This window comes from Pelodiscus sinensis, chromosome 10, assembly GCF_052426305.1.
Source record: "Pelodiscus sinensis isolate ZL-2025 chromosome 10, ASM5242630v1, whole genome shotgun sequence".
Lineage (NCBI taxonomy): Eukaryota > Metazoa > Chordata > Testudines > Trionychidae > Pelodiscus > Pelodiscus sinensis.
In genome coordinates, this window is record NC_143061.1 from 25,555,358 (window position 1) to 25,573,690 (window position 18,333).

The 18,333-nt window shown below is 45.9% G+C and overlaps 1 protein-coding gene across 9 annotated transcripts in view; it reads left to right on the plus strand.

Moving 5' to 3' along the window:
- VEPH1 (ventricular zone expressed PH domain containing 1) overlaps window positions 1–18,333 on the plus strand; it is a 209,302-nt gene that overhangs the window by 157,063 nt on the left and 33,906 nt on the right. For 7 of the 9 annotated variants that reach the window (XM_025184857.3, XM_075937778.2, XM_075937779.2 and 4 more), the window contains one exon: window positions 12,393–12,510. In XM_025184857.3, coding sequence (XP_025040642.3) covers window positions 12,393–12,510 — 118 coding nt within the window. Of the gene's footprint in view, window positions 1–6,376; window positions 7,915–12,392; window positions 12,511–18,333 lie in introns of those variants that run through there. The other 2 variants (XR_012906257.2, XM_075937780.2) reach the window with 2 other exon arrangements.

The window sequence follows — 18,333 nt, forward strand, 5'->3', positions numbered from 1 at the left end:
GCCTGGCCACCAAAGGCCACATGCGAACCCAGAAGCAGGTTTGCATGAAAATCAAGGTGGTCCAGTGAGACCCCCGACCCTGAGCTTGGAACATAAGAACAGCCGTACTGGGTCAGACCAAAGGTCCATCTAGCCCAGTAGCTTGTCTTCCGACAACGGTCCACACTAGGTACCCTGGAGGGGATGGACCAAAGACAATGACCAAGCCATTTGTCTCGGTGCCATCCATCTCCAGCCTTCCACAAACAGAGGTCAAGGACACCATTTCTACCCCCTGACTAATAGCACTCCATGGACCCAACCTCCATGACTTTATCTAACTTCTCTTTAAACTCTGTTATAGTTCTAGCCTTCACAGTCTCCTGCAGCAAGGAGTTCTACAGGTTGACTATTTGCTTTGTGAAGAACAACTTTCTGTTATTAGTTTGAAGCCTGCTACCCATTCATTTCATCTGGTGTCCTCTAGTCCTTCTATTATGGGAACTAATGAAGAACTTTTCTTTATGTACCCTCTCCACACCACTCATGATTTTATATACCTCTAGCATATCCCCCCTCAGTCTCCTCTTTTCTAAGCTGAGAAGTCCCAGTCTCTTTAGCCTCTCTTCATATGGGACCTGTTCCAAACCCCTGATCATTTTAGTTGCCCTTTTCTGAACCCTTTCCAAGGCCAAAATATCTTTTCTGGAGTGAGGAGATCACATCTGTACACAGTACTGAAGATATGGCGTACCATAGTTTGATACTTCCCCTCCTCCTTCTTCCCCTGGCTCCCCCCTTCCAGCTCCCTCCTCCCAGGTTTCCTCCTTCCCTCTCCCACTCTCTCTCTTCCCCTCTCCCACATCCTTTTCCCAGTCTCCCCAGAGGTTAATCTTCCCCCACCCCCAGTTTTGTTAAATAAAGAGAGTTTCTATTTTTGAACACAGGTGTCCTTTATATAGTACATCAGGAAGGGGGGCTAGGGAAGGGTAAGTGGAAGGAGGTGAGGGAGGAATGGGGTACGAGCCCCTGATGGGGAGGACTGGGGTGGCTCTGTGGGCTCCTCGGGGTGGAAACTCTCCTGCAGCCCCCCGATTGACCCCCCCGGATGGCAGCTTGCGGCAAGTGCAGCCGGGCCGATGGCCGAGTGCTGAGATGTGCCGAGTGTAGGCATTCAGGGCACTCCAAGCCAGGACTGCTTTGCTGTCCCTCATCGAGGTAGACAAGCAAGCGGGGAACCCTGAGAACTGTCTGTCGGGTCCCTTTAAGCACAGCCCTCGGCTAGCCTGAGACAGCAGCTCCACGCTCTAAGTCCTAACCTGATGCCCTGCCGGCACTGCTTCCGGCCAGCCTTAACCTCGGTTCAGGGTCCACTCAATGTGGACATTCTAGTTCGAATTAGCAAAATGCTAATTCGAACCAGTTTTTAGGTCTAGATGCACTAGTTCGAATTAGCTTAGTTCAAATTAACTAATTCGAATTAAGTTAGTTCGAATTAGTGCTATAGTGTAGACATAGCCTCAGTTTCCTCTCCTGCAAAAAGGGTATTAAGGCTGAAATGTTTGCATGGTGCTAGGTATCATTATTTTGTTGCCCAAATAATAATCACAGAGTCTATCACCTGCAGAAAGCGGAGCAATTTTCTATAAATAGCAATACTCAACAATTCAGAGGAAAGGCAGATAACTTGCATTAAGTATTAGGAGTGGATGAGAGATCCATTTGCCTGTAACAGCCAGTTGGCTTACGCTCTTCCCTGGGCTGTTCAGGGGCGCCCAGGTAGCCTGCTCACTTTTTTCATTGGGAGGCAAGTTGATAACACCATTCTCCCATGAAAACCAGGAAAGCATCATTTTGGATGAGCAACTTGTTGGAAACAATTCAAAGAAAACTCTGTGTCATGTAGCTGCTGCTGCTGCTTTGAGCTCTTTAAAACACTTTATCTCTGGATCAGTGTTTTGAATGAGCAAATCAATAAAACCACTGAATGCAGTGGAAGTTTTCTGGGCTAAAGGGGTGTAAAAAAGAGAACAGTTATCATGTGTCCAATGCACTCAGTCCACCTTTGAGACATAATGTGGCTGAGGGAGATGTATCAGTCACAGATACAGGTGAACTGAAACCTTGTCCAGAAAACTGAATTTAGGGTTTTCTAGGAGTTAAGGCCTTTAGATTCCTGTTGAAATGGTTAATGTTGCTGGGATTTTATTGTATATTAATGAAGTCTTAGGGAGTCTGAAGCGCAGGTAGAGGTCTTTTTAATTAAATCTAAATAAATAAAAAGAAATAAGTGCTATTGTTACTGATACCAATGTATTAATTTATCTTATTTTCTGTCTTGTTATTTTGTTTGAATTACTTTTTCTTCGTGAGATTTACAGTTGCTGAAATTAACAGTTTATAATAACCAGATTAACAGAATACTTTGACAATGCCTACATAGTTGTTGTGCATTCAGATGATACAATATCAAGATATTGAGCATGAAGGAGATGCTCAGATTTTGGTAACTATTCATTTCTTATTCTTAATGAATGCTTATTCTCAATAAGTTTTCCTGATTATAGTGTCACTGAAAAATGAAAAATACAGGCAGTCCCCGACTTACGCGGATCCGACTTACGTCGGATCCGCAGTTACGAACGGGACTGCCCCAGAGTACACGGACTGCGGGACCTCGCGGTCCTGCCGCCCGTGTACTCTGGGGCTTTCTCTGCGTCTCCCTGGTCTGCAGACCAGGAAGACGCAGAGCAAAGCCGCGGAGGGGCTCGGGCAGCCCAGGGGCGCCTAGGCTGCCCGAGCCCCCCTCCCCGCAGCTTTGCAAAGCCCGGGGGGGCTCGGGCAGCGGGGCACCCCAGGCGCGCCTGGGCTGCTCTGCTGCCGGCTTCCCTGAGGCTTTGCAAAGCCGCGGGAGAAGCTGGCAGCGGGACAGCCCAGACGCACCGCGGTCCCGCTGCCGGAGTCCTCAGAGGCTTTGCTCCCCATCTCCCTGGTCTCCAGCAGACCAGGGAGACGGGGAGCAAAGCCGCGGAGGACCCAGGCGGCGGGACCGCGGTGCGTCTCGTTCCGCCGCCCGTGTCTTCCTGGTCTGCTGGGGTGGGGGGTGGGGGGCGCAGCTAGTAGCCCCCCCCCCCAGCAGACTAGGCTTTTCTCCGGACGCCTGTGGCTGCTCTGGTCCTGATTCAGCCGCTGCTGGTCAGTTTCAGCAGCGGCTGAATCAGGACGCCTGGGGCAGAGCAGATGGGGTGCTGCTGGGTTGCTCCAGTAGTGCTGAGGAGTGGCGCTACTGGAGCAACCCAGCAGCACCCCAGCTGCTCTGCCCCAGGCGTCCTGATTTAGCAGCTGCTGAAACTGACCAGCGCTGACTACAGGAAGCCCGAGGCAGAGTTGCTCTGCCCCGGGCTTCCTGGAATCAGCTGCTGATCAGTTTCAGCAGCAGCTGACTTGGGGACGCTTGGGGTTCTTAAGTTGATTCTGTATGTAAGTCAGAACTGGTGGTCAGTTTCAGCAGCGGCTGAATCTGGATGCCAGTTCTGACTTACATACAGATTCAACTTAAGAACAAACCTACAGTATCTATCTTGTACGTAACCCGGGGACTGCCTGTATGCAAATTTGAAAACATATTAGTAGCTAGGAATGTTATTCCTCTTCTAGTAGTGAAGATGAAGGGGTATTTGGTTATTAAATAATTATTCTTCTTACCCTCTTTTTTATCAAATGTTTTGAGATCCATTGGTAAAAAGTGCTAATGTTATTGTTAGTTTTCATTATTAGTGTTATAGTAGCATCCAAAGGCTCCACTAGAACCAGGAACCCTTTGGGATGAGTGCTGTACACACAAGTAGGGTGTAATCCTGGCCCATTGGAGTCGATGGGAGTTTTCTTATCGATTATAATGGAGCTGAGCTGTCACCCATTGTAAGAGTCCTCTACTGCCTTAAGGACCATACGGCAGATGAACAGTTTGCTCTCCTTTGCACTGATGTGAATCCAGAATAAGCTTATGTAACTAAATTTTGTTTTTCCTTAAATATAAATTTGGAGGGACTCTATTTAATCAGTGAGTTACTCCAAATTAATGCTGGTATACTTGAAAGCCGAATGTTGACTCCAGTTGAATTGCTTCAGATTTGCATCATGGTAACAGACTACAGATTTAAGGCCAATATATGCAGCCAGCTAACTATCATAAATACCTAGCATTACACAAAGACTCTTATGCAGCAATGAACTGTATATTCATGCCACAAAAACATTTATACAACACAGTTTAAAATTTGCCAGAAATAAAGTATTTCCAGATGTATACCCTTATAAATTTCCGGTCAGTTGCTTCATATTTCTTTATCATAGAACATAGGCTACATTATAAAAAACAGAACTAGTTTTATACTCATTGCAAAATCCATTGTGTTGATTCATGCCATAATTTATCAGAACAGTGACTGAATAGCTATTTTATGACCATTACATGATTCCTTCAGATTTCTTTGCTGAATTAGTAATTTTGCAATTAACTAATTAACATTTGTAACCAATTATCATTCTCCATTTATTACATTTCTTCCCTCAATATATTGCTTTATCCATCAAGAAATAATGTCCTATTTTCACAACGGAGTACTTATCTTACACCTTCACATGGATCCAGGTGAGGGACAAGGAAATCTCTTGCCCCAAAAGTTTGACTATCCTCCAACACCTCACAAGATGGCTTATTTGAAACAATTGCTGATCACTACAGACTTTTCTTGACCATTTTCTCCATCCCCTGGCACCATAGCAAATATCCCCTAGCCAACCAAGAGGTGGTTTTGACAGCATAGAGATGGCACCTGCTCTCTGGATTTTTTTTTCCTTTCAATCCTGACACTATCAGCTCATCTCTCCTTAAGGTGTTATTTCTGGGAGACCCCGGGGATGCGTTGGAGGAGGCATCACCTCCCCTGTGCCTGCCCAGCTTTCCAGTGACAGATTATGGCAGAGAATCTGCAACACACCATGGCAGAGAGGACCACACATCCCTGGGCGCCTTCCATCCCCATTCTTTTGCTCACGTCCTCTTCTTGGAAGCTTTTCCTTCACTGATACAAAGGACCAACAGCCAGGAAAATTTCAAGAAATTAGCTGGGAATGCCCTGCTTATGTTCCATTGCCTGCAATCAATGTGACTGAGCCTCCCACTGAAAAACCTGAGGTGATTCTTGCCTGAGTAGTTACCAAGTATCTTGCCATTGACAAGACAGCTGAATGAGTTTGTCAGTGTAGAGAGAGTCCTCCAATTTCAGAGTAAAGCAGCTTGCTTAGTACCATGAATAGAGATGGCCCTTGTTTAGGAGAAGAGTTAGTTCCACTGATAGGTGAAGGACAGTCAGTAAGCAAAGTAATCAAGTTTTATTTTCCATTTTCAGTGAACCAGGGCTCAAGCACCATGAAAGAAAGCACCCCAGATATACACAGCCTGGTTATGCCAAACCTGAGATATGCTTGAGTGCAATCCCCATATCAAAGAAACTATTTCAGACACAAGAGGATTCCATGCTGAGGGAAGAGGAATGTATTCCTCATGCAGTCCAGTGGGAGCTGGCACATTAGGCTAGGCCAAGCCAGAAACCACTAGATAACAGGGAAGATCCTCTTGCTTCTGTGAGTTTTATTCCTCTGTTAGGGCATGTCTACACTGCAGTGCTATTTTGAAATAACTCACCTTATTTTGAAATAACAAGGTGAGTGTCTACACAGCAAGCCCATTATTTCGAAACTATTTTGAAATAACAGGCTTCTTATTCCGGAATAATAAACCCTCACGTTGTGAGGAATAACGCCTATTTCAAAATAGAGTGTGTGTAGATGGGGCAGCTGTGGTTAGTTCGAAATATTTGGCATCCAGGGCTTCTCACAGCTGCCCTGGTGGCTACTCTGTCCACATTCATCAGAACTCTATAGTTCCCCTTCCCCTGCAGGGGAAACAGTTTGTGGCACAAAGCAGGCCCTGCCAGCCCTGTGCCACACAATAGCACCCTCTTCTGCCTTCCCTGGTGCCATAGCAAACCCCCGTGCTCCCGCCAAGCCAACAGCCAACTCCCAAGCCCCTGGCTGGGGGTGAAAGAGGAGGGCACCATCCTTGTCTGGTGCGGAGGTCCTGGATCTCGTTGAGTTCTGGGGAGAGGAGGCAAACCTCCAGGATCTCCGTACCAGATGCAGGAATGCTGAAATCTACAGCTGAATGTCCAACAGCCTGGGCCAGAAGGGCCAGTCTGGGCCAGAAGGGCCACATGCGCACCCAGGAGCGGGTGCACATGAAAGTCAAGGAGTTGAGGCAGGCCTACACAAAGGCCAGGAGTGAGCCTCCCACTCAGGGGCGTCACCTAAATTGCACCCCTATTACCAACAGCTCCACCACATCCTGGGAGGGGTTTCAGTCCTTTCCTTGTTATGAATTCTGGCCTGGAGACACCATCGTCAGTTTCCCAGAGGGCAGGACTATGGATGATGAGCATGAGGAGGTGGAGGAGGAAGATGAGGCAAGCCAGGAGACAGTGCCTGCCAGCCAGGAGGTCATCATTTCTCTGGAGCCAATATCCCTCCTCCCAGGATGTCACCCAGGGCTCAGACGAGGACAGGGAGGGCCCATCAGGTGAGTCCTATTACTTTCCCTAGGCACATTTGGCGAACGGTTAGGGGGCTGCATGCTCCTTGCTCAGCCTTCTCGGCCTGGGGATCATGAAGCAGCCTGTGCACATGGGTGCACATGGAGCGCCTGTCTGGAGCATACAGCCTCAATGAGGCTATCACACAGGAACCGTGTGCTCCTGCTCACAGGGTTTCTGGAGAGGCCTGCCTTGCTCCCGACTCCGTGGTGGGACACCTTCCCACCACAAGCCACCACTAAGGAGGCTGGGGTCATGCAACCACACAGGCATGCTGCACACGGCATAAGGTCATGCCCACACTCTGGCAGCATTTGCTCCCAGTCAAGTGTGGTGATGTGGAGGAGGCTGATCTTGTGCAAGGGAATCTGCTGGGAGGAGGAAAAGGAGGGGACCCCAGTACCACCCTCCCCGGCAAGCGGTGTCTACCGCTCATGCACACCTCCCAACAGCCCCCCCCCCCTCCAGAGGGCAGGGAGAGAAGTCCTCTGCCTATGGGACACGGCCACTGTCAGACCCGGCATGTGAGTGCGGAGCTGCTCTGTTGCCCCCCTCCCGCCTGCAGCTCCCAGCCTGGCCAGCACCTTCCCATGCCTGCTTGTCCCTGGGATGTGGAAATGGTGAGGCTCCCTTGGGATGACTGTACCTCTGCAGGATAGTGCCTACTCTCTAGGTCACAGATGGCCTTGTTCGAAGCAAATTGCCGTCATCCGGACCAAAACCTTTTGGAGTCAGATCACACATTGGGGCTAGGCTTCATGCAATGTCTCTTGGGATAACTGCCCCTCTCTCTGTTCTTCACAGCTGAACCAGCTGTGAGTGAGGTGCATCCACCACCTTCTGTGCTAGCCTGCTGACCCCACAAGACCTGCAGGTGCCAGCGACCCTGGGATGACCTAGAGAGGGAACACATTGCCTGCCTGCATGCCCTTCAGTCATCTCTTTGCAGTAGGCGCAGAAGTTGGACACTGATCTGGAGCTGCACTGCACCACCTGGCAAGAGCTGTCGCAGCAGACCCAGAACATGTGTGCAGCATACACCGCCACCATCAACCGCCTGGTGGCTGCCATTGAGCGGTCCAGCAGCTGCCTCCCACTCTTGCTGCTGCTCCTGCTCCCTCCCTTTCCCCCTCCATTTTCTCCTGCCAGGTTCGCCCACAAGGTGCCAGGTGCGTGGCAGGTGCCAGTCCCAGCCCCATCCCTGAGCCCTTCCTCCCCCTCTTCCCAGGTTCTTTTATTAGTCCCTCCCCAGTTCTAGATTACACAAATAAAAATCAGAGAGTTTATTAGTTAAACAAATAGTCTTTTTTATTTGGCTTACAGGAAAGGGGAGTGGGTAGGTGGGAAGGGAAGGTCAGGGATGGGAGGGGTGGGAGAGGAAAGGCACAGAGGGACAATTCAGAGGCCCGCTTGTCGGGGGGCTATTGAAAAGTACCCCTTCCGGTTGATATAATTAAAGGCCTGGTGGTGGGGGCCTGGATGTGGATGTGGGTGCCATCAATGGCCCCCTCACACTTGGGGAATCCCATGACAGCAAAGCTGGCAACAATGGGGTCCACGTCACCCAGGATGACGACCCTGTGCAGCTGGACAGTGTTGATGGCCCTCACCACTGGTAGAAGTATCTAAACAGAGAATCGCACGGTTTCCAGAGCCCCCAGGAATTCCCCAAGACCAGCCCCTTCCCACAGCTGGAGCAACCCCAACTTACCCCATCCCTGGCAGGGCTTTATGAAGGCAGGACTGTAAAACCTCTAGGGACAAATATCCCCCCCTTCCCTAGGGAACCCCATTTTAGTGCTTCACCACCCTCCTGGGACAATAGCAAGAGTGACATACCTGCGTAAGCACGGCCCCGACGGTTGATCTTCCCATGCTGAGCTGGTTCCCACCAGAACGGTAGCTGTCCAGCATGGCGAGCTTTCAAAGTACGATGGCAACCCACTTCTGGAGGGGGATGGCAGGTCTCATGCAGGTGTCCCATTGCCGAGGGCAGGGCCGAGCTACTTGCACAGCTCCAGGATGATGTCCTTCTGCATGTGGAAGTTCTGGAGCCATTGCTGGTCAGCCCACTATTCTGCAAGGATCTGATCTCACCAGTTGGAACTGGTGTCCCAGCACAAGAAGCAGCTGTGCATGGTGTGCAGGGAAGAGTGGCAGGGGATGTGCTGCATGAGCAGCACGTGGAGAGAGGTGAGGAGGTGCCCAGCAATGAGCTGCAGGTTTTGTTCCTGCAGTGCCACGTAAGCAGCCTGTAGTAACTGCAGCAGGAGGTGCAGCATGAGGTCAAAGAGCTGGTGAGTGCTTTGCAGCAGGTCCAACTCCATTGCTGGAGTGCTGTGGCATCTGCAAGAGCAACCAGAGCAGGCAGTGAGATGAGTTTACTGTCCCTGAAGGAGGTAGGCAAAGGTGAAAAGCCTGAGACACGGCTATAGAGGGAAGACACTTTAAGCACAAGCCTCAGATAGCCTCAGGCAGCAGCTACAGGAAATGACTGCTGTCCTGATGCCCTGCCCGAAGTGCTTCCAGGGGGCCTTAAGTGCAATTTAGCCTTCAACCTCCAATAAGTGTGGACATGCTATTTCGATATAGATCTGTGCTATTTCAATGGGCATTTGTAGTGTGAACGCGCTATTTCGAAATAGCTATTTCAGGAGTTATTATTCCAAAATAGCTTATTTTGAAATAACCTTGCAGTATAGACTTATTCTTAGAGAAGATGGTTTTAAAACTTAAGAAGATTCAGCTTTTCAGACCTTAGTTCTTGATGTGCTGAAAAGCACATTTATGTTTCAGCTTCATTTGGACAGAGAAGAAACTTTCTTTGTTTCATTTCTGATGATGGAAATTAAGAGTTTATAATTAGCAGGTTTTTCTGATGTGCTTCTTTGGTAGACATCCCTCCATGGGACAATAAATGTATACAGTATTTGTGCATATGTCTGTTTGAAACTCAGCAGTTGATTGAGATGAGGTCTTTTAGGGTATGTCTACACTGCATTCCTCTTTTGAGAGAGGAATGCAAATGCAGCTGAGCGAAATTGCAAATTAAGTGCGGATTTGAATTTCCCATGCTTCATTTGCATAATCACGTCTAGGCGCTATTTCGAAATACCCTATTTCGAAAAAAGAAATGCAGTCTATACACTGTTATTTCGAAAGAAAAACCTTCTTTCAAAATTACTTTTACTCCGTATAAAATGAGGTTTAAGGGTAACTTCGAAAGAAGAGTTTTCTTTCGAAATAACCACATCTAGACTGCATTTCTTTTTTCAAAGTAGGGTATTTTGAAATAGCGGCCGGATGAGATTATGCAAATGAAGCGTGGGAAATTCAAATCCGCGTTTCATTTGCAATTTCGCTCGGCTGCATTTGCATTCCTCTCTTGAAAGAAGAATGCAGTGTAGATATACCCTACAGAGGGGCAGGGTATTCAAATATTTTTATCCCCATATAGAGATATGGAAGGTTATAGTCCCTGGCTGTGAAAACAATGGGTCAAATTTCCCCCTTTCCTCTGCTTGCCAGCACCAAGAATATTTAAAGCCAGGAACTCCAGCCAGCTGGGGATTCCTTCAATATGGGGGAGCCCTGAATGGCATAGAGCTAATGTAACAGGCTCTTCTCCCCTTGTTTCTAGAGGCATGGCCAGGAAAAAAGGCAACGCTAGAATGTGGTTGTGGTGCAGCAATCCATAAATAGTGGTTCCTTTAAGGTTTATTAGGAAAACATCCTGGGCCAGAATTACCCATTCCAGCTTTTCCTGGGGCAATACTGGAGAACCACAGAGGGGAAAGAAATGGCCTTAAATGACAGGGAATCAAACCATGCCTTTTTCCCAGTTAGAGACACCTGGGAAGAGATCATAGAACCATAGAGCTGGAAGAGACCTCAGAAGGTCATCAAGTCCAGCCCCCTGCTCTAGGCAGGGCCAATCCCAATGGATTATGCTGCTGGTACTCTTTTGGAAAGCTGAACAACTGAACTTGCTTTTCTGTTTTGCTTTGTAGAAAGGGTGCCATGAAGATGATCTAACAAGCCTGTGTATACTTCGTATGCTTTGTGTGGTGAATCTGCACTAAAACCCTTGTCAGAAGAAGGCTTTTTTTTCATTTTACAAACTTCATGGGTGTGGTGTTGAGTAGGGATATTAAATATCGCTTAATTGAATAGTCAAGTAACCTCATGGATTCTTATCAGTTACTCGACTATTCTCTAGTCCCCAGGGGTGGGACTGGCAGCCAGTACAATCTGGTCTCACTCCCGAGAAGCCCCCTGCCACTCCACACTGCTGCTCCTGCATCAGAGGCAGCAGTATGGGGTGCCAGATGGGAGCTGATCTGCGAGGGGAGCCGGTTTAAAAACCAGCTTCTCTTGCAGACCAGCTGCCTGCCACCCCACACTGCTGCCTCTAAGACAGGGGTAGCAGCGGCCCCTGTCTGGGGGGCCGGGGCCTGAGCTTCTGGACCTGGCGTGAGCCAGAACTAAGCTGGGCTGTCTGCCTGCCCACCTCCTAATAACACTTCTAATGCAGAGCCACAGTAGGGGTAGGTCCTGGACCCATTGCAAGCTAGGACTGAGCTGGTCTGCTGGCCAGCCTGCTAAAAAATGTACTAGTGGGAAAGGAAATGTGTGTAGTCTGTAGCATTAACCCATAAGCTCTTGCATATCAGTTAATTGGTCAATCAACTACACTTTTACATCCCTAGTGTTGAGGCTGCTAGACATACTTCAGCAGGGTGTAGGACAAGCCCACACAAATGCCACAGAAGCCTTTGCTGAGCAATCCCAGAATTTTCCTTTTATATTTGTAACAACTGTCTCGGTTAGTATTACTTAACCCCAGACTTTATTCAACTGTGGTGATATCCCAGTCATTTCTATTATACTTCTCAACAACTGGTGTTAAATTGGCCTGACTTACATGGCATCACTAATAGCCAAGGGAAGGATCTCCAGCCTTCCTAAACATGAAGTTTTGTCTGGCAGATGTAATTTCTATAGGTTTGTTGGACTGAGTCAAGACGATAAGTTTGTTTTTAAAATATAATTCTTATGTTGCTAACACTTCTTTCTGGGACAATAAGAATGTCACACACTGATGGAGTCTGTATGAGATTCATTTATTCTATTACTGCTGCTGTGTTGGAACAAAGCCTTAAAATATCAGTGCTGCTCACCAGAGGTTTGAGTTCTGGCACACCAGACCCTCTTGTCTGTCTTTTAAAAAAGAGTGGGCCCCAACCTACCATTCAGTGATTAACACTCTGCTGTGGCCTTATATTCATTTAAAGGGGAAGACATTCTGAGCAGAGTAGTGTCAGTAGAGTCCACTGGAGAGTAGGGGATCAGAAAAAAAAAAACAGTACTAGAGTGAGGATGAAAGCGGTAAAGAAGTTGTGGCCAGAGGGCAGCTATGGCAGCTAGGAGTGGTCCAAGCACAGTTGGCAAGAATGGCAAAACTCCCTAAATCCTACTTTCTGAAGAGCTGCAACTTCAGCTGCTTCTGATAAGAGAAAAGAAACACTCTGTTTCAGCAGATGCACCCAAATGGGGTATTTGGTTCCACAAAACATAAGACAGAAGGGACTGAACTAGATCTTAACACCACCGTTCTCCCCAGCTCAATGCTCACTATAAAGTCCCATCTCTAGTTTTTATCAGGTGGAAGCACTGACCCATATGATTTTATTTTACAAGTAATAAATTATGGGGCAAGCAAATTGTTCATACTGTGAAATTTTTTTAATATTGTCCTAGGATCTGGACCAAGTACAGATACATCTGGAAGAAGTGAGGTTCTTTGATTTATTTGGATACAGTGAGGAAGCAGGAACTTGGCAATGTTTCATGTGCAATAATCCTGAAAAGGCAACAGGTAAGGAATTTTCATTCACTACTTTCATGCAACAAGTAGCAGGGTTCCAGTTCAGGCTGACTACCTTACCTGGCTGGGTGATGCAGTGTAAACTCTAGGAGGCCAAAAGCAACATGATTCCTACACTTTATGTAGCAGTAACAAACATGTATTGTTGGGTTTTTCTACATGGGGGTACTCAAGAAAATTGAGTCAGATCCTTGGGTGATAAGTTACCATGCCTAAAAAACACCTTACTCCGGAATGAAACCAAGAGAGGAAAGTTAATGTAATTTAATTTACATTAACATCATACTTTTAATTGATTCATTCACCTTAATTTTCCTGAGAGTTCGTGTGTAGACATGGCCTAATTATGAGGGGGGCTGTTCGGAGGGGAAATACTGCAGCAAACTCCAAAGAAAAGGGCAGACAAGTTCTCCCTTTAACTGAAGCATATCAGTAAAGTTCTTCCCTTCCGTTATCTACCCAGTACTTCTGGAGAGATAAAGGACCAAGTTCAAACCCTATTAGCTATGTGTTGGAAATGGGGGTGTAAACACAGAGGCTGTGTCTACACTGGCATGATTTTACACAAATACTTTTAACAGAAAAGTTTTTCCATTAAAAGTGTTTGCTCAAGAGAGTGTCTATACTGGCATGTGCTTTTGCGCAAAAGCATCCATGCCAGTGTAGACGCTCTCTTGCTCAAGAAAGCTCCGATGGCCATTTTAGCCATTGGGCTTTTTTGCGCAAAAAATTGATGTTACCTGTCTACACTGGCCTCTTGCGCAAGAACACTTGCGCAAAAAGACTTATCCATGAGCAGGAGCATCAGAGTATTTGCGCAAGAAGCACTGATTTCATACAGTAGAACATCAGTGTTCTTGTGCAAATACTCGCGGCCAGTGTAGACAGGCGGCAAGATTTTGCACAAAAGCGACCACTTTTGAGCAAAATCTTGCCAATGTAGACACTGCCAGAGTGAATGCAGGCATGTATACTGGCCTGACCAAAGCCCTAAACACTTACACTGTGCAGCAAGAGTAATTTACAGACATGGAGTGGCCAGGTAAGGGAACGTGAATATAAAAGACCATGCTGGCCCAGGCCATGGGTTAAATCTGAGAATGTCCTTACTGCAGGTGTTTAGGGAGCCTAAAATAGATACAACAATTGCCCTTTAATTGGAAGAAGTGGCTTCAATTTTACTCAGAATTATTAGTTTTACTGTGATCAAGTTCCTGGCACTCTTTTTCTGACAGTGGTTAAATATAGGTGAAATGCAGATGAAAAATACAGGTGTGTCAACTTGCCTACTATATTTGGTTTGATTGGTAGAGCTAGTAGCACTGCTTGTTACTAAGATTGCCTGACATTTCTCATTATAAGACCCTCTTTTCATTTGCTTATAATTTAGCTAAACTTTGATTGTCTGGACAGACATTCTCCCAGTTTATCAAGTGTCTGCTTCTCGCTGACTTTTTTTTAAAAAAAATTTCAGCTAAAACCGTTTGTCCATATTAAAAATTCTGATGACCTTTCATAGGAAGAGCTCTATACCCCCATACTTTGAAACAGGAACTTGGCAGGAGGTGGCCTTTGTGTCGGGAAGTGCCTTCTGCAATCATTGTGAGCATCTGTCCAAAACTAAACAGATTGGCGGGAATAGGCAGAAGGGCTCAAGTTTGGGCAGAAGAGCCTGTGCCTACGGTAGCAGAGCCTAGAATGGAACCCAAGAGCACCACGTCACTGGAATAAGCCTGGTTTAAAATGAAATCAGAGTGTCATCTCAGTCTACACGGCTTCTTTTTGCACAAAACCCCCATCTTGAGAAGAGCTGTTCTGCTGCTTTTTTTCAGGCAGAATGGCTCTTGCACAAGAGGGGGGTTTTGTGCAAAAAGGAGCAGTGTAGAAGGCTCCTTTTTGCACAAAAGCCCCTTGCGCAAAAATGGTGGCTCATTAAGTATGCAAATGAGGCATGGGCGATATTCACCTCATTTGCATATTTTCTTGCACATGAAAGCACAGTATAGATGTAGCCCGGAGCATGGCTCCCAGCTCTGTAGCACTGGCCACACTGGCACTTCACAGCACTGTAACTTTCTGGACTTGGGAAAGAAAGCTACAGTGCAGTAACTTGCCAGTGTAGACAAACCCTAAATCTGTTTAAAATAACACCAGTGCAATAGCGTATTCAGATTCATGTCTCACTTTCCCTGACTCAGCTAGTCTTTCTTCATACCTATTAGGGATCTAAAGGTTTAACCCATTAAACAGTAAGCATTGCCTTGCCAACATACTTACCGGGTTAACCAGTTAACCAGAGCCCGCCCAGCTGGAGTATCCCCCCACCTGTACCATGCTATAGGCAGGGGCTGCTCCAGCCCAACCGGGTGCACTGTGCTGCACCACACTGCAATGAGCCCTCCAGCCCAGCCAAGCCAGAGCAGCTCCCACCCACTGCATGGTGCGACAGGTCCTGAACCGCAGGTGGTTTTCTGGTTAAACTATAGGTTTAACCAGTCAACAGCTTGCCCGGGTTTTTACAGCTCTAATACCTGTGTGAGATTTGAGACTTTTCCAGTAAGGGCAAAATAATTGGGCTGCCTAATACAACAAGCCATTGATTGGCTCAGTGGTATTTGTTTCTTTACTTTCAGTATTTTGTTGACATCTACAATGTTACAGGGTGTGGTGCATCTGATTTGCTAACGTACAAGACAGTGAGACAAAGTTATCCCTGAATGCAGCTATAGCAACAGTGAATTTACTCAAATATGTCCATATTGTGGACATTTCACATATTTGTCCAGAGGGGGATGTGGGAGGAAAAATTGATAAGATTTAAAGTGTGTTGCCCTCTGAAGATAATATTAGCAAGACTGATGAGAAACATGCATCAGTGACAGAGTTACTAGCAATTAGAGATTCTGTCCTACTTCATGGTGCAGATTTCTATAAAATCCAGATTGAGTCCATGCCAGAACAAGCAAACCATACACTAATATGTGTAAATGTACCTAAATAAAATAAGGCCTAAACAAATAGTAATGAGAAGAGTAGTACATCTCTGATAACATTTTTCTTTCTTAGGACCAGGTACTGAGAAATACTGAGCACCAGCAATTTGCACTGAAATCAGTGGGGCTTTTAGGATTTGGACTCACATGAATAAACTGAGAGTATGAGGAAAATAAGGGCCATATTTTAGCCACAATAAGAGACACTTAAGAGTCTGAATTCAGAGTACTTGAACAGATCACTAACATCTTGAGTGCATAAATGTTATATTGAGCATGGCTCTGAGAGTCTTTTGAAAGAAATGCCTGAAAGGACATGAAGTGTGTCTTCAGAATATTTAAAGCAAATAGGTTGGCATATTCAATTCTCTTTTTGTTGTTGTTGTTGTTGTTGTTTAAAAGTAGATCATTGTCAGTGTGACAGCCATTTAAATTTAAATGAAGCGGCGATTATTTAAATCGCCGCTTCATTTTCCTATGCCGGGTAGCTTAATCTACATGCCTCTGTCATCAGAGGCATGTAGTCTAGACATACCCTTATAGTACAGCCCTCTTGTACATATGTAGTTTTTTATATTATTATTCTATAGACAGAGAATTCACTTTGTTGTTATAAACCATATATTAGGGCATCAGTCTGTACTTCTATAGTTACTTTCATCTGAGGGTTTCACAGTACCCAGGGACATTAGATACTTAGGCCTTACAACATCTTTCCGAGGTAGATAATTTTGGTTAATTTTATAGCAAGGGAAGCCAAGCCCTAGAAAGATGAAGTGACTTGTTCAAAGTCACAGAGCAGTGAACAAAACTCAGAACTTTTTGCCTGTTGGTCCCTTTCTCAACCACTAGACCAGATCTCCCACATAAATGCAGCTATCCAAGCGTTAGTTGCTGTAGGAAGCATTCCCTGAATGTTGAGAATTAAAAGTCTTGAGATGTATTGCATTAACACATCACTCTTCATCTCAGTTCCTTGTTTATCTTGTAACATAAAAAACAGATTGTCACACATTCAGAATAAACTTGCTTCTTTGGATAGAGCATGTCAGTGCTTTTAGCATCACTACTTCTTCCTTCAATACCTATCCTTTCCATCCAGTAGGGGCAAGCCAGGAAATAGGCTTTTTTACAAAAGAGAAATTTCTTTCTAAGAAGGTTTTAAAATATTTTAATGATAAAATTATGCAGAAAGTTTACCTGTCCTATAGAGGCTTTGTGTGTGGAGAGCACCTGAGAATGGAAGTGTCTGAAATATTTAGCAGCTTCTTGAATTCTCAAAAGCTGATAAAGACAAGGTCTGAAACTGTTCCCATTTGCACTTGTTTTCCCTTCAGGTAACTCCATTTAAATCATTGGAGTTAAGTTACTCCTGATTTATACAGGTATAAGCAAAAAGTCTTAGGCCTAAACACAGATGGGACACTAGACACTGGAGTTGATGGGAAAGGGATTAGGAATAAAATGAATGAGTGAGAAAAGGTTCAAGACATTCTGTATTCTATACACTCATCTCATCTGGCAAGCATGGAAATCCAAACACTTTCCTCAATCTGTTTTATACTCCCAAGAAGGAGCAGCTATTCCAAACTGCTCGGGAGTGTAATCCTCTTTCTTGAATGTTCACTTTGTCTTGTAAATTGCAACATTTCTTGCCATGTGGAGAGTGGAAAATGATTGCTTCGGAGACTTCCTGTCCTGAGAGAACAACTCCATTTCCTTATTAACCACATTCAAATGAACAACTGATATTTCTCAGGATAGATGGGGGCCTGTGAAAAGTACTGAAATGTCCTGAGGGAATATGCCCTCATGCTGCATATTATAGACTTTATTACTTTATGAAAAGAGGAAAAAACTGGGATTGGGAAACTGGAATTGACAGCATAACCTCTCATCTACACAGGATGGGATGCAGCCACCCACAATGAAAAATGGGGAGGGCCATGAGCCTTTGAGATGTATATTGACCAGGCCAGACAGACTCTATGCCAAGCGCTCAGTGGACACAAATCAGATATCAGAAATGATAAGATACATTAACCTGTAGGGAAACACTTTAACCTCCCTGGACATTCAGTAATAGATTTGAAAGTAGCCATCCTTCTACAAAAGAATTTCAAAAACTGGTTACAAAGGGAGACAGCTGAACTGGAGTTCATTTGCAAATTCAACACTGTCAACTTAGCACTGAATAAGGATCTTAAATGGTTAATGCATTACAAAGGCAATTTCCCCTCTCTGAATATTCACATCTGCAAACCAAATGCTATGAATGATCCATTTCCATCCTGACTTGATTAGCTTCATTAACACAAGCAACTTCTTCCTTATATCTACTCCTTTTTCTGTAATTTCTACTCCAATCATCTGATGAAGTGGGTTTTACCCATGGAAGCTTATGCCCTAATAAATCTGTTAGTCTCTAAGGCAGGGGTGGGAAAAATCAGGCCCAGATGCCGGATCCGGCCCGCCAAGCATTTCTCTTCGGCTTGCCCAGCTGATTAGCAAAGCCTGCATACTTACAGCCAGCCACGTGTGTTCAGCTGCCCTTCCTCCCACCTTACTCCATCCTGCTAGCAGTGCAGAGCAGAGGTGGCGTGGATATCGGAGAGGGAGGGAGGTGAATGGAAAGGAGAGTGGAGAGCTCAAGTCAGGGTGTTCCACTGCCCCTGTACCTTATCTCTGCACAGCAGGTGTCAGGGAGAGGGAGACACACCATGGAGCTGCTCCAATCTGAAGCATGGATGGTGACTCCGAGGCAGTACAGAGTTGGGGAGAGAGGAGACAACAGAGCATGACGGATTTCCCTTAAAGAGAC